Source organism: Triticum aestivum, chromosome 3B (assembly GCF_018294505.1).
Source record: "Triticum aestivum cultivar Chinese Spring chromosome 3B, IWGSC CS RefSeq v2.1, whole genome shotgun sequence".
NCBI lineage: Eukaryota > Viridiplantae > Streptophyta > Magnoliopsida > Poales > Poaceae > Triticum > Triticum aestivum.
The window spans coordinates 678,043,664-678,069,274 of record NC_057801.1 but is presented as its reverse complement, the minus strand read 5'-3'; the positions used below and the strand labels follow the sequence as shown (position 1 = coordinate 678,069,274).

Sequence of the window (25,611 nt, the reverse complement as noted above, 5' to 3'; positions counted from 1 at the left end):
TATTTGCTCGGCTTCCTTAGGGAGCCGGGAGACCTAACCCTAGCCCCCCCTCTCTCTCTCGCGAGCGCGTGCGAGCGCGCATGCAATGACGGCGCCCCAGCGCCGACGAACACACCTTCCTCCATGCCATCCCACCTTCCACCCCTACAACTGTACTCTCTAACAGGTCTCTACGTGCCTGAGTTACACCTGACTGCCAGTACGTGAGCCTACTTGTGCTTGTTTTTTACCTGCAAATTCTTAGGCTAGTTGTCGGTTCTTTCCATGTAAAAAAGTGCTGGCGCTCTCTCTCCCTCGGGGTGTGTGTGTGTGTGGGGGGGGGGGGGGTTAGGGCTGATACCCTTTAAGTTTCAATTTTGCATTGCTATACTCTATAAAAAAAGTGTTGTTCGGACCCTGTTATCTTGTAAAAAAAACGAGACCAGCCAGGACTAGCCCTTGGCGGCATATTTTTATAGGATAAATTCTCTAAGCGCCCCCTCGGCTGAGCCAGGGCTCGAACCAGGGTGGGCAGCCTGCGGGAGCGCATGGCTAACCAACATGCCAACGTCCTGTTCTCAACCCCTGTTATCTTGTCAGACTCTCCTCCCATGGCAAATCTTTCTCATGATTAGAGCCCCTATTTTATTTCTAATGAGATTATATTTGGGGCTTCTTCCAGACTGAGGTTGCGAATCCAGCTATTTCTTACCCTTCCGCATTTAATTAACCACCAGTTGAATTGCCAATTGTTGCCATGAAAAACACTCCCATCTTTGGACATGAACATTCCAGATCTGAACATAAAACATAAATTTATGCAAATGCATACTATGATTACCCTTTACCAAAAATACATGTACTCTCTCCGTTCCAAAATAGATGACTCAACTTTATACTAACTTTAGTTTAATATAAAGTTAGTACAATCTAGACTGTTGAAATATACATTATATAAGCAAAACAATCACATACTTCCCACGTTCGGATTCTTGGCACCACTGTAGGGTTCTCCCTGACTCCCTCCGCCTTATCCGAGCCACAATGCTGAACCGCCATGGCTATGACGCTAAATGCCGCCACCAATGGAAATGAATGGGGTGAAGTTATGGGGTCATGGGCACCATTGCTATGAGCTCTAACCGCGTTGTCACGGCAAGTTCCACGTGCTATCATCCACCACCGCTTGATAATGGTCGGCGAGGAGTGGTTCGTGGAGGGGAGCTAGCTTATGGCCGACATTAATTAAGGACTGGCTTGCTTCGAGAGAAAGGAAATCTGAATTCCATAGTCGTCTTCCTCACAAGCTGGAACAACCAAAGGTGTAGGTTAGAAATATACTTTTTTTTCTGTTGGATTGTGCTTCAGAGAATGTAATAGTAACACGCGCGGATTGGTCGGAGGAGGGGCAATGTGTGGTGGCTGGTGGGGAGTGGTCGGTGGAGGGGGCTGCTTGTTTGTTGTTGCTGGCCGCTGATAGTAGATTTGGGGTGGGCCCCGTCTGTAATTAAGGGCCACATGTTGCCACTTTTTATTTTGAAATTCCGTTTTATAGTAACCATTCGACCAACAAAGGGATCAACCCATAAACCTTCTTACTGCGTACCCATGCATGGCATGGCTGTGTCGCTCGCTCCTTGGTTTACAACCCATGCATGGCATGGCTGTGTCGCTCGCTCCTTGGTTTACAACCTGGCCAGCGACACTGCATCGCATCGCTCTGCGTGATCGGACCGGGACGGCGTGCAGACGGCATCCGTCCAAACGATCGTTGATACGCTACTCGCCAGCGTGACCGATCGTTTTGCCGAAGCTGACTTGCCATCCCACCAGGATAGAAAAAATGAATTGGTTTTGTTGGGGTGCGCCAGCCCGTGCAGTAGTGCAAGACACGGGCGAGCCACTGTGGTGGACCCTCTCCTATAAAAAATAAATTTAATATTGTTATGAGGGTGTACCTTACATATCAGATATTAAATTGATAAGAACAGATACTAAAATTGATCTTAGCCAAAAGGCCGAGAAAGGTTGACACGCTGTCCTGCCCTTCTATTTGTACCCTCACGCCCTCCCGTCCCCTCTTCGCTCGGCGAGGTGGTACTAAACGAAACGAGCTGCTTGCTTGCCTCCCGCGCACGGGGAGCGCCTGCCTCTTGCGTGGGCCTCAACGACGGTATCCCCCACCGGGCCTGGCCTTTTTGCCGAGGCCTGCCACGGTTCAGCCTACGCCCCCCGAAAAAAACGTGTAGTGAATCCAGCCGTCGACGGGGGATCCAACGGCCGCCTCGAGTGCCCTCGTGACCTCCGCTCGCTCGCGTCGGGGCCTCGCCCATTCCGCCACCGAAACGTCTCTCTCTCATCTCTTCCCTCGCTCAGCTGCTTCGCCCCCTCCCTTCCCCAGAACCTTCTAGAAGCGGAGCCCCCGCCGGATGTCTCCCCGGAGGAAGGAGAGGCGCGTGGTAGCCGTGGCCGGCGCCGCGGCGCTCGTTGCCGTCGGCCTCAACCTCGCCTTCTCCGCCGTCGCCGCCCACCGCCGGAGGAAGCGGCAAGGTGAGCACCGCGAAACCCTCGGGGATTTTGAATAGAGGACGAGCCTGTGTAGTTGCTTTGGTGTTGCTCGAGCCGCGCAGACCTACGGTATTTCTGTTCAATTGCACAGCAATGCAGCATATGTCTGTGTTTATTTCGCCATTTTGCTGTGCGAAATCGACGCCCGAGACTCAGGAAATTCTGCTTTGGGGAATTTGGCTGTTACAGTGACATGGATATTTATACCGATGTGGTTTCTGAGTAGTTAATGTCTTGGTTGGTTGCAGAGCTTCCAGGGTTTAGTGCGCAGGTCAACCTCTCAGCAGCCGAAATCAAGAGATTGGCTGACCGGATTATTGCTAAGTCAAAGGAAACATATGATGCCGTGGCCGCAGTTCCCCTAGATAAGGTATGTATGCAATGCAATAATGTGACGCCACTGCATTATTATCAGCAGGCTGTTTTATGGCCAGGCGTTCATTTTTATAAGCAGCCTGTTTTATGGAATGCCACTTTAATGTCAAAGGCTTGGCATGGTTTTTGATTTCCATTCCGCGCACACAACCTGATTGTCATACATGAGTAGGCATCATGTCGTTATTGCGCCACATCTCGTAGATACATAGGTCCCTGTGCAGATAAAATAAAATAACCTAAACCTTGCTGGATGCAAGCTTGATATTCATACACTATGTACTAAAAAAATATCACCCTGTTATTGCTGGCTACATGATGTGTTTCATTGCAGGTCAACTTCGCTAATGCAATTGCACCGTTGGCAGAATTAGATGCTCAGCAGTTTCCTCTGGTTCAAGCTTGTGTGCTCCCAAGGATGGTGTCACCATCCGAAGATATATGCAGGGCAAGTGCTGAAGCAGAAAAGCGATTGGATTCCCACTTTCTGCTGTGCAGGTGCATTGTTACTTAGTTTTATTATATCACTTGTTGGACATAACTCTGGGTCATTATACGTTTAACAGGCATTTATTTACTACTGAAAACAATGGGAAATTATGCAGCTGATAGAATTAGGTGGCTGTCATCTCCCCCCTGATGAACAGATCCAAAGTAGAATAATACTTGTTCACAAACTTGAAAGAAAACATTCTAGTTTTGATATACATATATCACTAAAAATATATTTATGTTTCACTCAAAATATATTCCTCGGGCTGTTTTGATGAGGTGAGGGAGGGATGTGGTTGGTTTCAAGATACTAAGGGGTTTTCTGCAAATTGGAGCAGAGAAGTGGGCTATTGTTGCAAAAAGGACACAACTTACCTCACAGCCGTTAGATGCAGATCTAATGGTCAGAAATGACGTATGGCAGGCACCATCATCACCAACTGAGTCTTCTATAGGAGTAGAGATTTTGTGCCCCTGAAGGGTTTCCAGCTGTGCTGGCCTTCTGGGGTTCTTTTGATCTTGCATGATCAGTAACAATGGGGCCGTCGTGCCTCCCGGTCTGTAATGGTCGTGACTTTTATTTCCTGTTTGTAGTAGTGTCTTAAGACATATGGTTTTCTATAATGAAATCGGAGAGCGTAGCCTCTCTTTTTGCTAAAAAAAACCCCGGGAAATTATGCATGCTGGTTCTCAACCTGATGTCTATGAAGCGATGATACTCAAACTGTTTGCCCAGTTCAGTGAGCATCTCTAATATATAAATATCGTCCCAGTAGTCCAGCCTTTTCGCCGTTGTATAAGTCATATGGTGATATATGACTAGAAATGAACATTCTTAAAAGAAACTGAATTCCCTATTATTCACCTTTTTAATCCAATATATTACTGTTGAACCCCTAGTTTAAGAATCCTGTTATTTCCTGCAAGGTGACCAGGCAGCGTGAAGATGTGTACCGTGTTGTAAAGGCTTTCACGGAGAGAGATGAAAGAATAGGTCCAGAAGCAACAAGATTTGTCCAGTGCCTGGTACAATATTCGTGACACTACATGTGAAACTAGCCTCATACATAATCGTGTTCTGACTGGCATCTGCATATTTATATTTGTGGGGTCATCTCCAAGACTCTGAATGATGACTATCTTCTTGTTAGGATCAATTTGTCCATAGTTTTCTGAGTATTGTTGATGGACGGCGTATAATTTGAGTATTCTTGTTAGAGACTCATTGCATCTATTCATCTTATGTGCTGTTACATCTACTTGATTTAACCTCTGCAATTATTGTTGGCACACAGGACTAATCTAAGTTCCTTGTTGATGTTAGATCAAAGCTGAAGTTAAGTTATAGAACTGGCTAATTATGATTCCTTTTAAGGATAGAGAGTATATAGTGCCTGCATACAGGCAGTGTGGCTAACTGCTTGACCCAGTTAGTATGCGATTGCTGACTTCTCTCATTATGGTGACAGGTAAGAGAGTTTGAACGCAACGGAGCAAAACTAACCCAAACCAAGAAGAAAGAAATGGAGAAGTTGAAATCTCTCATCGATGACTTAAATTTGAAGTATATTCAAAACATGAATGATTTCACCAAATTTCTTCTATTAAGCGAGGAAGAGTTAGCTGGAATGCCTCTTGAGTTTTTAAAGGTGAGCTAGGGAAGTGAAAACATTTCAGAGGGTTCAGCATCATGCTTCACGCTTCCAACATTGTGCTTATATGAGTGCACCTTGACATTCAGACTTTGGGATGTTGAAATAATATGTTACCATTTTCTGTCTTCATGGTTGGACGAAAGTGTAAAGTGAATACAAAGAACAATCATGGTATTTCTTCCTGATTATGTTTAACTATTACCGTTTAACTCAGGATCTGGAAGAAACAGATGGAAAGCGCAAGGTTCTGTTGACAGGTTACCATGTCACTCCAATTCTTGAGCATTGCAAGGTCAGTTTCACATTTCTGCTTGATCATGCGCCTGTACATTTGGTTGGTGTCACTGTGAATGGTTACTTAGCGGCTCGTTGCTATATTCTGTGGAGTACTTAGTACTTACGATGGGTTCTTTTGCACTAGAGCCATGTTTGTTCTATGCACTAGCTGCTAATTTTTTTCTTTGTTTCTGTACTGTTTCCAAGGTTGGCTCTACCAGGAAGCAGATCGCTGTTGCTTATGGCCAGAAAGGTGGAAAACAGAACGTAGCCATCCTAGAAAAATTGGTATCCCCATGTCTCCAACTGCATCTTTAACTAAATAAACTGGTATCTTTTGATTACCAATTTCACTTCATCTCATAGGTCACAGCATCATTCAGTTCTACACAGCATTTCTTTATTGTCTTGGCTTGCATCGTTCTAGCTCTTTGAAATAGGAATTTCCTTATTTTCCTTTCAACATGTGGTAATTGCACTAGTTATGCTTGATTAGTTGATAGTGAGCTTCTTAGGCTATCCAGGTGGGGAATGTGAGGAGGGTGCTGATATCTAGACTTACTAAAAGTGCTTGAAATAACCATTGAATGATTGATGGGTATAAATTCATCTATTGCGCATAATTTCATTGAATGATTGATTGAAAATGGGAGTGAGCTTCTTAGGCTATCCAGGTGGGGAATGTGAGGAGGGTGCTGATATCTAGACTTACTAAAAGTGCTTGAAATAACCATTGAATGATTGAAAATGAGTATAAATTCATCTATTGCGCATAATTTCATTGTAGACTAGAGCCATGGAACTGACAACTTACAGTTTTTTATATTCAGGTTCAGATAAGACACAGGCTTGCGAGATTGCTTGGGTACTCCAACTATTCTGATTTTGCTATTGAACCAAGAATGGCAATGACATCGAGGAAGGTTTGTGCTTTCCTGTTGTTAAATATGCTTGAAAGTGTCCATTTTTGGCTAACTGTACCTAGTGAATGGATTCTTCCATGCCAAGTCTGAGCTACTGAGCTTGCCAACAGGATGGCGTTTTGGGCATTTCTTCTTATGTTCACTTGCATCTGTGTATGCCACCAAGTTAACCCCACATGTTCTAAAGGGTTTTCCGCTACAGGTGTTAGAATTTTTGGAGGAAATGTCAGAACAGTTAAGTGATCTAGCTAATAGAGAGCTGACCGTACTCAAAGAACTGAAGGTTTGTACAAAGCTCTCTTTTTGGGTCTATTGTATTTTTGCACTGATCATGCTCTTTTAATTAATCAGTCGAATCCTTTTCTCGGTCTTCTAATTTCAGATGAAGGAGGAAGGAGATGCTCAATTTGGCATGGAAGATTTATTATACTACATGAAAAGAGGCGAACAGCACAAGGTTGATCTTGACATTGGTGAAATTAAGCGATATTTCCCTGTTAAGCTGGTCATATCAGGAATGCTGAAGATGTTCCAGGATCTATTTGGTAGGATTTTACCCATTAAACACTACAACACAACTATCCATTAAATATATGAGCACATTTCCCATGTTTTCTCTGGCAGCGCTACGATTTGAAGAAATTAAGGATGTGGAGGTTTGGCATGATACAGTTCGTCTCTTCTCTGTTTGGGATGCAAGTTCAAGTGATCTTTTGGGTTACTTTTTTCTTGATATCTTTTCCAGGTTTGTTTTCTATGCTTAGTGGTGGAGTCGTCAGTGGCGGAGTCAGGTTTAGAGGAAGGGCGTATAGATGAAGATTAGTGTTATCTTGGTTAAGTAAAGACTAATACGTGCTAAATGCTTTCATTAAGCTTGCAGCTACACATTCTCACAGTGAGAGCCAAAATTAGTGGGTGTACATCTGTACACCCATATCTTGGTGTGGCTCCGCCCATGGGAGTCGTAATAAATTTAGTGGCCTCAGGATGCTATTTTATAAAGTTTAATTGAATACAAACACTGAAAGTCGACCGGCAATTTCTCATTTTAGAAATATAGAGAAAGCTGGTTCCTGTCTTATATATCTATTGCACGGTTTATCATAGATGTGCAACTGAGGGAGACCAATTGTCCTAGGTTTCAAACATACATTTTCAAGAGAAAAATTATCTCAACAAATGTAGATTGAAAGCCCATGAAAGAAATAATGAACTGATAACGCAGCATAAGACACACAAGTCAAAAGCACATGCACTTCCACATGAACTTGTCCAGCAAACAAGGTAGTTTAATCACTAACTTGCCTTTTTTCCCCTTTACAGGGAAGGAAAATATGACCACACCTGTGTTGTGGCACTTCAGAATGGATGCATGTGTTCTAATGGTTCACGTAAGGTAACTCAGAAAATCTGTATATTTGCTATTGTAATTTCAACGTGATTTCTTGTCTGCTCACTAGTTTGAAAGGATTGTGAGTCAACCTTGTAATGTTATTTTTCTTACTGTAGCATAGTTAATTAAACACTTTGGGCAGTTGAAGCTGTTACAGGCTGGTTGTCTAATGATGTCTGAAATACCTATAATCAACGGAAAGTACACCTGGAGTCTACTTCAATGACGAATTATTTCATTATGTTAATTCAGCAATTTTTTGTGACAGGTTCCGGTTGCAGTCTTATTATCTCAATGTCCGAAAGAGTTTGATGGGAATTCAGCATTGCTACGGTTCCCTGAAGTTGTGAGGATATTTCATGAATTCAGTCACGTGGTAGACTAACCTCAACCTTTCATTGCATGTTTTTCCAGTCAAATTCTTAAACCAGAAATATTCAAATCGTCACAGTGAAGTGTCTTTAAATTTTCCCTTGAGAGGAGAAAGATGGTTCTGATTAATACCAGATTGACAATTTATCTACTCATATGTTCCATATTAAATAAAAGTCACTGTACTAATTGTTTCAACATCCTGCAGGTTCATCATATATCGAACAGGGCCACCTTTTCTAGATTTTCAAGTCTCCGTCTGGAGGGGGACTTTGCTGAAATTCCAAGCCTGTTACTCGAGAACTGGTTGGCATATTTCTTTTTTGTCAGTAATATGCCAACACTTCTGTATAATTTTGGAAGATGCCATTTCTTGCATGTAAACATAACATTGTCATCACAGGTGTTACGAGAGCATTTCCCTAAAAATGATGTCCGGCTTCTATCAGGTGATGAAAAACAGCACTTGATGTTTTTGTACTGAAACTATCTTCAAACTCTATGTATTGCCAGGAACAAGAATGAAAATGTAAAAGAACTGGTTCTTTTGTGTAACCTATATGAAATATTAAGCCAATCGAGTTATTCTAAGCAATGGAACTACAGCTACCGAATTCATAGATAAGAAACAATGTTTGCTTCTTTGCATGACTCAAGAATCCTAATGTTAAAAATTAGTATATGAGATGGTTGCTATGACTTTTTTTTGAAAAGGCGAATTTGATGACGAACCAAAATAAAATAAAATACTTTAACAAGTTCTTGTCAATCTGTTGAAGCTTGTGCCAACTAGTAATTGAAGCCTTCTGTTCTCATCATTGTAGGACATCACAAAGTCTGTCACTACTGAAGCTTGCCAGTCACTGAAAAGAAGGCGGGACATGTTTGCTGGCCTGAAACTGAAGCAAGAGATCCTTTTGTGTGAGTCACTTTTTTATTCTATAAGCATGGGGAATGAGAATAATCATCCTGAAAATACTTGTCTAGCTCTGATACTCCTACAAAATAGCGAGATGCTGATATATTTTGTTAACATCACCAGGACTTCTTTGACATTTCATTGTCCCTGTCTCCTATCCTTCTTGAGTCGAGTAACAATATGTTCTAATTTTGCACCCATTAGGCATTCTGCTATTTGAACATCATAAATCCAGTCCAATTTCCTTTTTTCCCACCTATTCTCTGAAAAGTAAATATTTTCTCACCTTTACTGGTTAATTCAGTAGTCGCTACCAACCTAGTAGCCTTCTTGTTAGTTCATTGATTACGACAAATATTGCATCCATCCCAAATTAGTTGTCTTAGATTTGTTTGCATCCGCATGTAGACCAGGAGCGGACCCAGGGAAAAAATTGAGAGGGGGGAAAATGTATGGGCATATTCACTACCTAGCAAGGTAAGTATTGGTATAAACTAAAATTTTGGTCATGATCACCTCATTCTTCACAAGGTATCAAGTTCATTGTGAAGTGAAAGTAAATTAAAAATTTGAGACAATGATCTGCATCAATATGAATATCACATTTGATGTTTGTGCGTGTTTGCATCAATCTGAATATCACATTTGATGTGTGTGTGCGTGCACAAACAAATGATTGTTAGAATTTTTTATAATAGTTGATTCGAATAAATTGGAGCCTATGAGTCTGAACTAGCCAATATTGCCCTTAAGTAGGAAATTGCATATTAAAATTTGTATGTGACAAAAAAAATGGTTGAACAGTTGAATTGACCTAATTATCCAAATCGATGGATTATACACATATTTTGATGTTTTATACGGCTCATCTAGATTTCAAAAGGAGAAAGACATGGGCAAACGAATGAATAATACACAAATCTGATAGCACACGTGCAAGGCCTAGATTGAAATTTCAAACAGTTGAATTTCAATTTTTATAAGATTGGAATTGCAAACTAACAAAAAAATCGTAAGGAGGAAAAACCTAGATGTGTTATATGGCTCACCTTGATATCAATCAGAGGGAGATTACAGAATCGGGGTTTGCTTCCCCACAAAAAAAAGAAAAGAAAAAAAGAATCGGGGTTTGCTGATGGGGTTGTGCGACGGTGACATCGTGCAAGGCCGCAGGGGAAGGATACATGCAAGTCAGCAGTTGCCGCCGCCGCCGGTTGCGAGCGGCAAGGTCAGGGCTTCGGCCGTCTCGTGTGGGTGCGTGCGTGCACGAGGAAATCTGAGCGATCTGCAGGCTAGACGCTGCAACACCCTATTTCTTTCTGGGCTATTTCTTGACCTTTTTCACACTTCAGAGTAATGGGCTTTTGAAAATACGCAAGGAATCGGGCTGAGTGGGGGCAGAGTATTCGTCCTAGTGGGGGCACACATGCATAGGCAGCAACACGTATATAAGCGAATGGAAAAAACGAGTGGGGGCAGCTGCCCCCACAGGCTCCAACGTAGGTCCGCCCCTGATGTAGACAAATCTAAGGCAACTAATTCGGGACGGAGGGAGTATTACATACTGTAGGGTAGCCTTCTTGTTCACTAGTTTTGATCTGCACCTTTGGTTTTACCAGGCCTTGTTGATCAGATAATACATACAAGCGAGAATGTGGACATCGATGACTTGATCAAAGATCTTCATCCAAAGGTACATTCTAAACGATTTCGATTCACTTGTATGTTACTTATGACCACTGAGGCCTTGTTCGGTTGCGTGTGGATCCGAGTGGATTGAAGGGGTTTGAAGGGGATCTAAACCTCTTATTAGTCAAAATATGAACCAATCCTTACCAATCCCTCCAATCCCCTTGGGGAGAGGATTAACCGAACAAGGCCTGAGGGTGAAATGCTCTTTTTTTCAGGTAATGCTGGGGATACCTTTGTTGGAAGGGACCAGCCCAGCTTCATGCTTTCCCCGTATTGCTGTTGGCTATGACGCTGTGTGCTACAGTTACGTATGGAGCGAGGTCTGAGCAAACACTACTCTAGAGGCTTGTTACTTCCAGCATATGTTCGGAAATGATAGAGAATGATATATATTTGTGCATGCAGGTGTTTGCTGCTGATCTATTCACAACGAAATTTAAAGATGACTTGCTAAATCAGCATGCAGGGTTGAGGTTTAGAAATAAGGTATTGAAGGAAATGATGCTCTTCTAGGCGTGTTATTTGATCATATATTCATGTTGTTCACAAACGCTTTTGCATTCATTTCAGGTATTGGCTCCAGGAGGCTCGAAAGATCCTCTTGAGATCATAACTGACTACTTAGGAAGAGAACCATCGCTGCAGCCTTTCATTCAGAGCAGAACAAGGAACGCTTTGTGAAAGATCGTGTAGCACTAGGCCATAAAGTTTGACTACCGTTGAGTTTTTTTTTCTTCTCCAACATGAATGATTACCGTTGGTTTCAGATTGACAGTTTGTTACGTGATTGCAGATCTGGTTAATGGTCAATGTAAATTTGTGCTAAGCACTCTTGGAATAGTTATTTCCTGACACGAGCCTACTCAGGATTTCAACTTTGTGGCGTAATACCTTTTAGTGTCTGTCACTAGTTTCATTTCCCCCCTCTTTTTTGCTGAACTATCACGAGTTTCTTTATGTCGCAAGGGAGCGTGGACGATGAGCCTGGAATATGTTGTTGCATGAAGCATGTCTTGGCAGCTTTCACTTTAAAGCCTTGCAACATCAAGGCAGTCTTTGAAGGAAATGCGTTGCAAGCACACAAGATAACTCTCATTTGAACAGACATGATAATAGACTTTATCTTGGAATTTCAAATAAAGTGATTGATATTTCAAAGGCAAACCTGGTAGGAAGGAAATAGAGCAACAAGGTTGTCAATGTTGGATGGCATAAATTATTCACGTGCTATGGCATGTCAACAGCTTTCGGATGATAATTCCTTTCAAGTGTACCAAAAGGTCCTTTGGTAGTAGGGAATCCAGTGCTGGAGAATTCATTTCTGTTATATACTCAATTCGAGATGAACCTTGCCTAAGTTAGTTTTTAGATAAATTTGTTATACTAATAGGTGATAGCAGATTCCGGATAAATTTGTTATACTGGTTGGCAATAGCAGATTAAATGCTACTCCCTCCGTCCCTAGTGTCAAAAAACGTCTTACATTATGGGACAGAGGGAGTATATTGATTGTATGCCACAAAAGGATGGCAAACTGGGAAGAAGGAAAAAGATGATAATTTGTTTTCTGCTAGTCAGAAAAATAACATTTTTTGCATCCTTGTCAGTTGCGTTTTTGCCAAATTATCCTTCGTAGAATTAACCCCCCCTCACACCATTTGGGAACCACATGGAAACAACATATGCAATTCTTAGGAAAGATAATGTCCGCACGCATGGATTTAACTGAGAAGATAACGGAGGAGATAAACATCATTTTTTTTTGCAGGGTAGATAAACATCACGTTACCGTGTTGGGTCGACTGACATCAACCCATTTACTAAGTGAAGCCGCATAATCCACTTATCCTTGTCAATGCCCTACGAAATTGAATGTTCAACGGGCCCGACCCAAGAACAGAAATGGTTGAGACCCCTTTCCGTGGCACAATATGATAAAGACTCGGATGAAAATTAAAAAAAAAACAAACAAACAAAGACTTGGGTATTGAAGCACTATACGAGTATATTCAAGCCAGGTGTCTCCTAAAAACTCATAGTTCAACCATCGTCGACCGAGAAAAATCCTCTATTAAAGAACGTGGACTTGACCTTCATCAAGCCTTTTCAAAACAGGTGTTTTTGCCAACACTTGAGACAACATCTTGGAATGAAGATGTTTGTTTTAGAGTAACTCCTGCCAAACACCTTCCTCTGTTAGCAACTTGTACAACCATTTACTGAGTAAGCACTTTGTTGGGGATATAACTACTAGTATGACCCGCCATAAGGAGCCGGGTTATACTTACAAGCATTCTTGAAGACAGAAGCTCAAGCTTGAAGACGGCGGCTTAGTAAAGGCCCAACGGCCCAGAGGTGACCTAAGGCCCGTAGTGTTAAACCGCCTTGATCATGTAACTTGTATTGTAAGGCAAGAAAGATTAAGAGACCGAGCCAGATACAATCTATAAGCCGGCCGGGACTCTGTAGAGCCGCTGGGCATCAACCTCAGTATATAAAGGGACGAAACAACGACTCGAGAGCTAGGTCAAGCGATTCTGCTTCCTGGTTATCGAGACATACATAATCCCGATCACAACTAGACGTAGGCTTTTACCTTCATCATAAGGGGCCGAACTAGTATAAAACCTCTCGTGTCCCTTGTCCTGATTAACCCCTTCAAGCTTCCTAGCTGCGATGACTCCACGACTAAGTCCTTTCACTTGGACATCTGACGTGACAATTCCACGACAATTGGCACCCACCGTGGGGCCAGCACACGGTGGATTTGAGTTCTTGAAGGGCAGCTTCGAAGGGCTCAAGGGATACGCTGTGGGACGGATGACCAAGAGTCATCGCGGTAAGCTCTAAATCGACGATGTAGGCTGGGTCCCCGAGGCCGGCTCAATCGAGTATGGGTGCCGGGTCCCCTTCGGAGGAATACACGTCTTCATCGGCAAGATCGGCGAGCCGGGCCCTGAGCCGTACATCTGCGCCGACCTCGTCGAGGCGGCTCAGCGTGCGAGACCCGCCCAGGCTCCGCCGGCTGTGAAGCGTGCCTTCGTGGGATGATTCCACGAAGGACACTCTGAAGGGTCTTCCTCTGATGGTGAGGCGGCCATCTACTCTGACGGCGAGTCGTCCACAGGTGAGACAGATTCGTTGTACCAACTGCAGGATGGCGGGCTTGGCAGCTGTTCCAATGGTAGCAGTATTCCAAATTGTCTTGAGCCACCGAGCAGGGTCGGGATCTTCATGGCCGGCACCCAACCCATCCAAGACTCCGCAAACTGCATCAGCCATAACTTCCGGGTCAGCGGCAGCCAGGGCAGGAGGCCCTGTGCGTTCGCTGGCTCAGGTGTTAATGGATCTCACCGACAAGCTGACCACCCTGTTAACTGCCGTAGCCAGCCCGACGGATCAAGCTAGTCATGATGCGGAAGTGGCACAATTAAAGCTGGATATGGTGCAAGCTAAGGAAGACCTGGCAACAGAAGATGTCAGGATAACCGCAGAGCGGGCGGCTCTGGATGATCAGGCTCAGCAGATCCAGGCACACACTTTCCGGCTTACACAAGACGAGAACGCGGCTAATGAGGTCATGAGGAGAAGGTATCAGAAGACCCAGTCTCGACTTCCCCCGGTTTATGACCCTCGGAACCTTTTTAACACGCCAGGAGCAGGGCCCAGTAACCCGCCGTGGCTCATCCCGCAGACAGGCAACCCGCCATGGCTCCCTCCGCGCACAGGGCCAGACCATGTTGTGGCACTTGGGGACAGAGCACCGTTTCAGTCACCAGTGACGGGACCTCCCCGTGTAAACATGGCGCCACCTCAGTACGTACTAACCCCTCCGGGTCATTACTCCAACCCATTGGAAAACATGATAGCAGCGACAACCCAATTGGCGGCTCTCCCGATTGATGGCAACTCTTCGACTGCAGTTGAAACCCGCCGGGTCAGGGAACTTCTTCAGACGGCTTTGGTACAGCAGGAGGCGTACTCATACAGCCGAGACAGGATCCACTCGACCCCTCGTCCAAGCCAAAGCCCGAGTTATAGCAGGCACATGGATTCAGCGGTTGTATCAAGCAATGTTAGACGCCGTGACCAGCCAGGTGGCGGTAACCCGCCGCGTCATGAGGCCATTAGCTTAGTGGATCAAGAGAGACTATGGCAAGAGGCTAAACGGGCGGCTGAGCAAGCGGCTCAGTTGATGGCTTATCAGCCATATCCGGTTTACCTGGCGACTTCTGTTGAGGCAGGTATAGCCACCCGGACTGGAGGAGTCCCGTGTCTAGTGCCAGCTCTGCGTAACGAGCGGTTGCCTAAAGATTTTAAAGGGCCGAGGAAGGTGCTGAATTACACAGCCGACTTACAACCTGGGGCATGGATTGAGAGCTACGAGATGGCTATGGAGCTGTTGGAGGTTTCTGACGCAGCAATGGCTAAGTACTTCACCATGATGTTGGATGGAACCGCCCGCACCTGGTTGAAAGGCCTGCCACCTAATTCAATCAGTTCATGGGCAGAGTTAAAGGCCAGGTTCATCCAGAACTTGATTCTGATAGTACCAAGGATCCCGAGTCTGATGATGAGAAGGCAGGGAAGGGAAAGAGGAACGGCAACGGCAAGGGCTCTCAGCACAACCCTGCAAGTCAAGGAGGTAACAAACGTAAGGCTGGCGGTAGTTTGGATTTTGTGGCTAACACCAATGCACAGGGTCATAACCAGCGACGCAAGGGAAGGCCACCTCCTCGGTCTGGTGGGTCAGGACCCACACTTGAGCAGTTGTTGAATGAACCTTGTCCGAGACACGGTACTAAGGAGAAGCCGGCTACACATTTATGGAAAGACTGCATGATTATGAAGGCATTCAAGAATTCCAACGTGTTTGATGGTAACAATGGCCCGGGCGGCTCAGGTGGTGGCGACTTTCATGGCCCGGGAGGCGGGTCAAATTCCAGTTTTCAATATTCCCATGGAAACCAGGGTGGATATAACCAACAGGCTGGCCAGGGCAGTCAGCAGCAGCAGCAAGGTGGATACCAGAGCAATCCAAAGCAGCTGAACAGTGGGCAATATCATGTGTTTACCACCAGTTTGTGTAAACGGGACCAGAAGCTTCATAAGAGGGCCATGAACGCGGTTGAGCCGGAAATCCCTCGTTATTTGAGGTGGTCTGAACAACATATAGTATGGAGCAGAGAGGATCACCCTATCCGGGTTGACAATCCGAGTCACTTAGCCCTGGTCGTGGCCCCTCAAGTGGGTGGATACAAGTTCACCAAGGTGTTGATGGATGGAGGCAACATCATCAATATCCTTTATTATGAGACCTTCCGTCGCATGGGGCTGACTGATAAGAGCCTTAAGAAGTCCAACACTGTTTTCCACGGAGTTGTACCTGGTAAGTCGGCATATCCGGTCGGCAAGATAGAGTTGGAGGTAGCATTTGGGGATCAGTATGATTCCAGAGCCGAGAAATTAACATTTGAAGTAGTTCAGATCAAGAGCCCGTATCATGCTCTGTTTGGGCGGCCGGCTTATGCCAAGTTCATGGCACGACCGTGTTATGTGTACTTGCAGCTCAAGATGCCGGGTTATAAGGGAACCATTATGGTGCACGGGAGCCGCAAGGTGGCTCTGGAATGTGAAGAAGGTGATGCGGCTTATGTTGAGTCGGCCTGCACAACGGAAGAGTTAAAGTTCTACAAGGACAATGATGACCCGGCGGATATGACATCTTTGAAGAAGCCAACTACAGAGCATGAGCCGGTCATGAAATTTCAGTCGGCAGAGGAGACTAAGCTTGTCGATTTTGTCCCAGGCGATTCATCCAAGCAGTTCAGTATCGGCGCTAATTTGGATCCCAAATAGGAAGGCGCGCTCATCAAGTTCATCCGTGAGAATCGGGACATTTTTGCATGGAATCCATCTGACATGCCGGGTGTACCGAGAGAACTCGCTGAGCACACTCTTAATATTGATCCAAAGTTTAAGTCGGTCAAGCAATTTCTTCGATGATTTAATGAGGAGAGAAGGAAAGCTATCGGTGAGGAAGTGGCCCGGCTCTTGGCGGCTGGGTTTATCATTGAGGTGTTTCATCCAGAGTGGCTGGCTAACCCAGTGCTTGTTCTTAAGAAAAATGGCACTTGGCGTATGTGTGTGGATTACACGGACTTAAACAAAGCTTGTCCTGCTGATCCTTTTGGTCTCCCTCGTATTGATCAGATCATCGATGCTACGACGGGTTGTGAGCGTTTGAGCTTTTTGGATGCTTACTCTGGTTATCATCAGATCAAGATGGCTGTTAAGGACCAGGAGAAGACGGCGTTCATCACTCCGTTTGGAGCCTTCTACTATGTTTCAATGCCTTTTGGGCTCAAGAGTTCCCAGGCAACTTACCAGCGATGCGTACATAATTGTCTCCATGACCAGATTGGACGCAATGTTCATGCTTACGTGGATGACATAGTGGTTAAGTCCAGAGAGAAAGAGACCTTGATCGATGATCTCAAGGAAACCTTTGATAATCTCCGGGTTTACAAGATGATGCTTAACCCGACCAAGTGTGTTTTTGGTGTGCCTGCAGGCAAGCTCTTGGGCTTTCTGGTTTCTAACAGAGGCATCAAAGCTAACCCAGAGAAGATCAAAGCCATCACCCCCCTGGCCAAGCCGGCGTGTATTAACGATGTCCAGCGTTTGGCAGGTCGTATCGCCGCCTTAAGACGGTTCATAAGCCGGTTAGGGGAGAAGGCTATGCCGCTATATCAGATGATGAAGAAGACGGATAGCTTTACTTGGAATGACGCCGCCAATACTGCCTTTGAAGATCTGAAGAGACAGTTGGCTGAGCCGCCGATTCTTGCTGCTCCCATTGATAAGGAACCCTTGCTCCTATATGTGGTTGCTAACAGACGTGCCATCAGTGTGGCTATTGTGGTGGAACGCAAGGAGGTTAGCAAGGAGCACCTGGTTCAGCGGCCGGTTTACTACATCAGTGAGGTACTGATTGAGTCCAAGCAGCGATATCCGCACTGGCAGAAGCTTGTCTATGGGGTGTTTATGGCCAGCCGGAAGCTTAAGCAATACTTATTGGGCCATCCCATCACTGTGGTTAGTTCTGCCCCCTTGGGGGATATTATTCAGAACAGAGAGGCCACAGGGCGAGTCGCCAAATGGGCCATTGAGCTTGGGCCTCATGGTTTAAAATATGTGCCACGCACAGCTATTAAATCTCAAGCGCTGGTGGATTTCATCAATGACTAAACAGAGTTGCAAATGCTTGAGGAAAAGTCGGACAATACCTATTGGACAATTCATTTTGATGTGTCTAGGCAATTGGAAGGCTCGGGGGCCGGAGTTATTTTGGCTTCCCCTCGGGGCGATAAGTTTTGTTATGTACTCCGGTTGATGTTTCCTTGTACTAACAATGCAACTAAGTATGAAGCCTTGCTCCATGGTCTCTGGGTGGCTAAAGAGATGAATTTAAGCCGGGTAAGGTGCTTCAGCAACTCAGATCTAGTGGCTCAGCAAGTGTCAGGCAAGTGGGATTCAAAGGATCCTCTCATGGCGGCTTATCGCCGGGAGGCTGATGCAATTGCGGGGCACTTCAAGGGTTATCAAGTGGAACATATTGACCGTAGAAAGAACAAGGCGGCCGATGCCTTAAGCCGGCTGGGATCTCAGCGTAAGCCGGTGCCGCCTAATACTTTCTTGGATGTTTTGCATAACCCTTCTGTCAAGCTACCTACAGAGGAAGATTTGGCTGTTCCTGACCCTGAGGCACAGTTGGTGGTGGCTCTTCATATCATCCCAGATTGGACGGTGCCGTATCTGGCTTATATGACACGGGGCGACTTGCCTGAGGATGAAACCTTGGCCAGGCAAATAACCCGGCGGTCTAAGTCCATGACGATTATCAATGGCGAGTTACATCATTGCAGTGTTACAGGGGCTTTTCAGCATTGCATCTCTCCTGAAGAAGGCCAAAAAATTCTCCATGAGATTCATGAAGGAGATTGCGGTCATCGACCGGGGTCAAAATCTCTTATGGCTAAGGCTTTTCGTCATGGGTTTTATTGGTTGACGGCTCATGCAGACGCAGAGGATCTGGTCAGTAAATGTGACGGTTGTCAGAAGTTCTCAAGACGGGCTCATGTGCCGGCTCAAGAGTTGAGGATGATTCCAATTACTTGTCCGTTTGCAGTCTGGGGGCTTGACATGGTTGGGCCTTTCAAGAGATCCAAAGATAAAAGACTCACCTTTTGGTGTCAGTTGATAAGTTTACAAAGTGGATCAAGGCAGAGCCGGTCAGTAAGTGTGATGCAGCCACGGTGGTTCAATTCATGAAGAAGGTGATATTTTGTTTTGGTTTTCCACACAACATTATAACTGACAATGGCACTAATCTGTCTAAAGGCGCCATGGAAGAATTCTGTCAAGGTGAGCATATCTGGCTTGATGTTTCATCAGTGGCTCACCCTCAGTACAATGGTCAAGCCGAGAGAGCCAATCAAGAAATCCTGAAAGGAATTAAGCCCCGGCTCTTTGTCCCTTTGCAACGAACGCCGGGTTGTTAGGTTGAGGAGTTACCTTCTGTGTTATGGAGCATCAACACTACTCCTAACAGATCTACGGGTTATACGCCTTTCTTCATGGTCTAGGAGCTGAGGCGGTTCTCCCTAGTGACATCCGTCATGATTCACCTCGTGTGGCGGCTTATGTCGAGGAAGACAATGAACAGGCGCGCCAGGACGCTCTTGATCTGTTGGATGAACATCGGGACTTGGCAGCAGCTCATTCGGCGATCTATCAACAGGATTTGCGTCGTTATCACAGCCGCCGAGTTAAGTCTAGATCCTTTCAGGAAGGTGATTTAGTGCTCCGGTGCATCCAGGATCAAACTGATGCTCATAATTTATCCCCACCTTGGGAGGGGCCATTCGTGGTCAGCAAGAACTTGAACAACGGGTCATATTACCTTATTGACGTTTGAGAGCACAAAAACTCACGTAAGTCAGAGGAAGAGACCCGGAGGCCGTGGAACATTGCTCATCTCCGGCCCTACTACACTTAGCCATAGGCTCCGCTGATGTACATATTTTGCCAATGTATATATTATGATAAATAACAAAGCAGGACCTCTGTCCTTTTTTCCCTTCTCACAAGGTAAATTTGTCATTATTATTGTCATCATTTTATCACATGATCGTTTGGGGGCGGGTCATATTTGATCCGGCTCCGCCCATTCTGATCCGGCTTACGATCGTATTCGAATCTAGTTGTTCAAAATTATGATCACTAGGGGGTTTACTGTTCAAACATAGGTCGTATTCAAACCAAAGAGGACATAGCTGTCGATACCCTTTTGATTGGCACACTGCCGAGCTCACTTGGGGGCTTCTTGATCGTATTCGAATCATAGCTTAACCCCATTTGGGAACCGACTTTGATCGTATTCGAATCAGAGTCGTTAAAAAACTCTCAAGGTCATTAGGGGGCTTCCTGTTCAAACATAGGTCGTATTCGAACCAAAGAGAACACAACTGTCGATACCCTCTTGATCGGCGCAATGCCAAAGCCATTAGGGGCTACATGATCATATTCGAATCCTAGTTTAAACCCCTTTGGGACGGTTCACTGATCGTATCCGAATCAGTAGCCTTGCCATTATTATTTATCTTTTTTGATTTAAGTTATCTTTGGAAGCCCCATTGTGTGACTTAAGATTTTTCCTGAGGCTTACAATATAATGTCCGTAACCCGGTTCAATATCGACTGATGAGTCGCCAGCCCTTAAGCATCGAGGTACTTTCTGGGTATCCAAATATTGGATCTTCGTCCTTACCGGCCGGGTCATATGAACCGGTGGGACCAGTGGAAAATTTTATTATAGTTGTGTTTTTGTCAACCAGCTAATCTATGATCATTATTGATCGCATTTTTTGGCCTAGCAGTTATTTGAAGGACAATTTTTTCAACAACAATCAACTGTGTGCACGAATATAACAAGGTGGCTTAAAAATGTTAAGCATCAAAACATGCACGATGGCATGGCCACAACAGAGTTATCTTTACCCTATTACAGGACTTATCAAGTCCAAATAGTTTGCATTTTTTTTATACCAGGTATTGAGTCGCCATGACAGCTTCACCTTCAGGATTGGTCGGAAGCGTCTGGGTTAGCCCTCTCCACGTTTGCGCTCTGCTCCTTTTCCTGGAAGGTTGATGATGACCAGTCAATGTTGTTTAAGGCTTAAAATTCTGCTTCATCATCAACAAGACCTGCCAGGTCAACTTCAGGAGCAAAGGTATGCTTACGAATTGGGGGAATCAGACTGGTCACATGAAAGAGCAATCATGCTCTTACATCATGTTTTTGATGTTGATGACAATATACATGTAGGGGACTAACAATGGTTGTTAAGTAAATCTCAGGTGTTAGTCCCCGGTTTCATCGACGTGTGTGGATCAAGAGCATACGAAGTAAGTTTGCTCAAGGATGAAGTATCAAAAGTGATTTCATATTTATTTCCTTGAGTATAGGATCCCGCACTATTAAGAGGGGATCGATAGGGTTAGCTTAAGACTTGCTCATTTCAATAACAACCGTTCAAAACTAGGCTAGTGTTCCAACTTCATGTCCTCTGATAAGGTTCTGTCTCTGGCATACCGGATGTCCGGGCTTGACCCCGGATGTCTGGGCTCATGGCGGATATCCGGCCTGCAGGCCGGATTTCCGGGCCTGGCTATCCAGAATGCATTTTTGCTGGTATCATTTGCCGGATGTCCGGCCCTCTATGCCGGATGTCCGGGCCCTCATGCCGCGCTGGATGTCCGGGCCTTTATCCCGGATGTCCAGCCCCTGCTACCACAGAACAACTGGGTTTCTGTAACCGCCTTGTGATCACGCCGGATGTGCGGTCACCTACCGGATGTCCGGGCCTTCCTGATACGCCGGATGTCCGGGCTTGGGCCCGGGATGTCCGGCCTCTCTGTTTTTTGCTCTGCCTCTATTGTGTTCCTTGTGTGCCCTTGCCAATCCGGATGTCCGGCCTGCCCGTTCATTTACACTATAACGGCCACATTTGCACTCACACTATATATAGCCCTTCTCACCCACGGGAGAGGGCCGACCACTCACTTTGAACAAACCCTAGAACACATTTCTTACTCTCTCTCACTCCTCCACACCAAATCTTAGATCCCCAAGGGATTAGAGAGCATTTGTGAGAAGTTGTCCAATCAAGTGATAGATCCACTCCTTCTCCTTCTTTGCACCAAAGGAAATCGTGATTTGAGCAAGTTTTGAGCTTTCCCCCATCGTTCTTGTTACTCTTGGAGGTTGGAGACTCCTAGGCGGTAGGAGTCATTCAGAGAGGAATCGAACTTTGTGATTACCCTCGGAAGAGTTTGTGAGAGTTTGGAGACCACCCCAAGGTCTACCACTAGTGGTTGAGAAACGCCTCCGTGGTGTTGTCTCAAAGGGAGAATAGGGTGAGCCTTCGTGGCGTTGGTGTGCCTTCGTGGTAACATCCACCTCTCTAACGGTGACTAGCTTCCCTCCAAGGAAGTGAACATCGGCATACATCCTCGTCTCCCAGAGTTGCGGTTATTCCTAACCCTAACTCTCTACTTGTGGTTACTTGTCTCTTTGCACTTACGTACATCATATTGTGCTTGCTTACCTACGTGCTTGTGTTACTTGCTTAGTACTTAGTACTCACTTGCAATTGTTAGGCTCGTATTCATATTCCTCATTATTGCCTAAAATTGCTAAGTAATAATTAAAATTTTGTAATTGTACCTATTCACCCCCCTCTAGGTCCATCTCGATCCTTTCAATTGGTACCAGAGCCTCATGCTCTATTCTTGTGGCTTAACCGCCCTAGAGCGAGATGAACCCAGATGGGACTCCCCTAGTTGTAGATCCTAAGGATAAAGGCGAGGCTTCTTCTGAAGTCAAGTCCTTTACGTCTGAGGATCTAGAACGGGCCCTTGCTAAGCAAAAAGAGGAGCATGATGCTTCTCTTGAGGCCTTGGTCAAATGAGATTAGCCACGTTGTCCATGGTGCTTGCACCACTCTCGGGTGGTGTGGGTTCGAGGCCAACTGTGCCTACTTCATCACTTGGTCAACAACCTCCTAGCAATGAACACGCCAGTGTTCCTTGGCTTTATGCAAGACCTTAGGTTGAGAAACCAAGAAACCAAGATATAATCCTCAAGGCAAACCTCCTTTACTTAGTGCCACTTCCGATTTTGCTTTGTGGAGAGTTGCTATGCAGGATCATCTTCAACATGGAAACGATGAGATGCTGGAGATCATAGAGTATGGCTATCATGTGGTTGATCCAAAGAACCCCACACCAAGAGAAATATATGACAAGAACCTCAATGACACTGCAATCATGTGTATAAGGAGAGGTATGGCTGAAAAGCAAAGGAGACCGTTCATGCACATCACATGTGCCAAGGAACTATGGGAAAGTATTATAAGATCCAAGACTGGCACCTCTACCCTCCGGAGTGCTCAATATGAAATTGCCAAGGGGCAATTGCAAAACTTTTGTATGGAGAAAGGTGAAACCCCCAATCAACTCCATGAGCGTCTCATGACTCTCACTGCCGATATTGAGTCATGTGAGTGTGACAAGACACAAGATGGATTCAACATGACTAAGCGTTTCCTTGTGGATAAGTTGCTTCATGCTCTTGCCCCATATCACCATCAAATGGTGTGAGACATAAGACAACACCATACCTTCAAGGAAATGACTACAGATGACATCATATCCACCTTTCAACTATTTGAAGAGTCAAAGGCTAATGCCACAAAACATCTTGCCATGCATGGTTCCCCATCATCAAAGATCAATCTTGCATTGAAGGCCAAGCATGTATGTGAATATGAGCAAAGTGAAGAAGAAGAAGAAGAATATGATGATGAAGATGGTGATGAGATTGAATCCGACGAGGGCCCTTCATATGAAGACATGGCTCTCTTTATCAAGAAGTTTAGTGAGGGAAAATTCAAGGGAAGATTTCCAAAGAAGAAAGTAAGAAAATGCTACAACTGTGAAGAAACCAACCACTTCTCCAACGAGTGCCCTTATGAGAAGAGAGAGGATAAACCAAGGTTTCCCAAGACCTTTCCCAAGAAGAAGTTGCCAAATCCTTTGAACTCCAAGCTCAAGAAGAGAGATGGAAAGGCAATGGTTGCTCAAGAAGAATCCGATCCGGATGATGTTAGTGGTGTTGCCGGAGTTGCTCAAGACTCTCAAAACACCTTGAGGTTAGTAAACAAGAGTGGTGACGTGGTCACCTACAACTACATGAAAGATTACAAGGGCAACACTCACAAGTGCCTAATGGCAAAGGCCATGGTTGAAGATGGAGAGGACCAAAGCTCTTCTGACAAGGTCAAGGTAACTCCACGATCAAATCCTCCTCTCTTCACTCCTTCTACTCCTAGTGATGAGTATCTTGATGCAGATGATAGTTATGAGGATGATGATCGAGATGATCCTATGATTGCTAAACTTAATAAGTTCATGTGCTCCCTCAAAGGAAAGAAGCTCACTATGTTTCCTATGCTTATGGAGATGGTGAGTAAGCACACCATCACCATTAAGGAACTCGAAACCCTCGTCACTGAGGAAAAGGAAAAATGTGAAATCCTTGAGCGGAAAGTCCAATATGAGGAAGCACGAAATGATGAATTATGCTTAAAAATTGGTGCAAATATTAATGTTCACACTAATGATCTTGCCTCCTTGAAAAAGGCTATTGACTCTTGTGAAGAGTTAATGAATGATAAAAGTAAGCTTGTAAAGTCTCATGCTTCTCTATCTAAGGATTGTGAGCTTCTATCCGTGTCTCTCAAGACTAAGGAAGAAGAGCTCACCATTCTTACAAAGAGTTTTGAGACACTCAAACGTACTTATCTTTAAACTCTAGCCAAGGCTTACTCTTCTCCTATTATCAATGTTGATCCTTGTACTACTAATTCTAGTAGTGATCTAGCATCTATTCTTGAGGAAAATCATTTTCTCAAGGATCAAATCGAGAAAGGTCTCATGACATGTGCTCAAGGGCAAAAGAATCTTGATGAGATATTGAGTCAACAGAATGAGGTGTTTGCCAAAGAGGGACTTGGGTTTGACCCAAGCACAAGCAAGAAGACGTCCTCTCAAAAGTGCACAACTCCTCTAAAAGAAACATTTGTAAGAGAAGGGCACAAGGAGAAAGGTAAGGTTGTGAGTGGGAAGGCCACAAGGGGCATGCCCACTCTCAACAAGCCTAAAGAGTTCATGCCTCCATCCTATGTACTTCGTAAGACTAAGGATGGAGAAGTCTTTGCAAAATTTGTTGGTCCTCTAAATGCATTCCGGTTCTATGCTATTTGGGTCCCTAAGACCCTTGTGACTAACTTGAGAGGCCCCATTGCAAAATGGGTGCCTCTAACCAAGTCCTAATTGTGTGTAGGTTAACTTCTCCGGTGGAGTGAAATGGGTGATTGATAGTGGATGTACAAATCATATGACCGGAGATAGTAAATTGCTCTACGATTTCATGGAAGCTATTCAACCATTCATGAGCATTATGTTTGGTGGAGGTTCAAAAGGACAGGTACTCGGGTTGGGCAAGGTGGCTATCACAAATGACATGTCTCTTGCAAATGTCATGCTTGTCCAATCCCTTAAATACCACTTGCTTTCTGTTCGCCAATTGGCTTCTGTTGGTTATGATACACTCTTTGGACTAACGGATGTGAAAGTCTTTAAGAGAGATACTCTCAAAGTGGCCTTTGTTGGAGAGTTGGATGGCAACCTTTACACGGTTGATTTCTCGAAAGAGAGCACATTCCATGCAACTTGTCTAGTGGCCAAGGCTGACAAGGGGTGGCTATGGCATCGCCGGCTAGCCCATGTCGGCATGAGAAATCTTCAAGATCTCTTAAAGGGGAATCACATCCTTGGACT

General features: G+C 44.9%; 1 protein-coding gene and 1 pseudogene across 3 annotated transcripts; one reads left to right on the top strand and one right to left on the bottom strand.

The window, feature by feature from the left end:
- Window positions 1-1,836: 1,836 nt before the first annotated feature.
- LOC123072975 (uncharacterized) lies at window positions 1,837-2,009 on the bottom strand (annotated as a pseudogene).
- A 286-nt stretch (window positions 2,010-2,295) lies between these two features.
- On the top strand, window positions 2,296-11,519 carry LOC123071663 (probable thimet oligopeptidase). 3 transcript variants are annotated; one of them, XR_006434487.1, is made up of 20 exons: window positions 2,296-2,529; window positions 2,796-2,917; window positions 3,257-3,420; window positions 4,350-4,440; window positions 4,884-5,063; window positions 5,284-5,361; window positions 5,553-5,633; window positions 6,176-6,268; window positions 6,471-6,551; window positions 6,651-6,813; window positions 6,893-7,013; window positions 7,592-7,664; window positions 7,930-8,037; window positions 8,242-8,339; window positions 8,437-8,482; window positions 8,858-8,954; window positions 9,361-9,429; window positions 10,572-10,645; window positions 10,860-10,964; window positions 11,050-11,136. XR_006434487.1 is itself a non-coding variant. In XM_044495241.1 (20 exons), the coding sequence occupies exons 1-20, from the start codon at window positions 2,409-2,411 to the stop codon at window positions 11,323-11,325; spliced, it is 2,088 nt and encodes a 695-aa protein (XP_044351176.1). In that variant the 5' UTR covers window positions 2,296-2,408; the 3' UTR covers window positions 11,326-11,519. The 3 variants fall into 3 exon arrangements, 2 of the variants coding, with proteins under 2 accessions (XP_044351176.1, XP_044351177.1); XM_044495241.1 differs by lacking the exon at window positions 9,361-9,429 and adding an exon at window positions 11,215-11,519 and having other exon boundaries at window positions 11,050-11,130; XM_044495242.1 differs by lacking the exons at window positions 2,296-2,529; window positions 9,361-9,429 and adding an exon at window positions 11,215-11,519 and having other exon boundaries at window positions 2,811-2,917; window positions 3,291-3,420; window positions 11,050-11,130.
- Window positions 11,520-25,611: the final 14,092 nt, after the last annotated feature.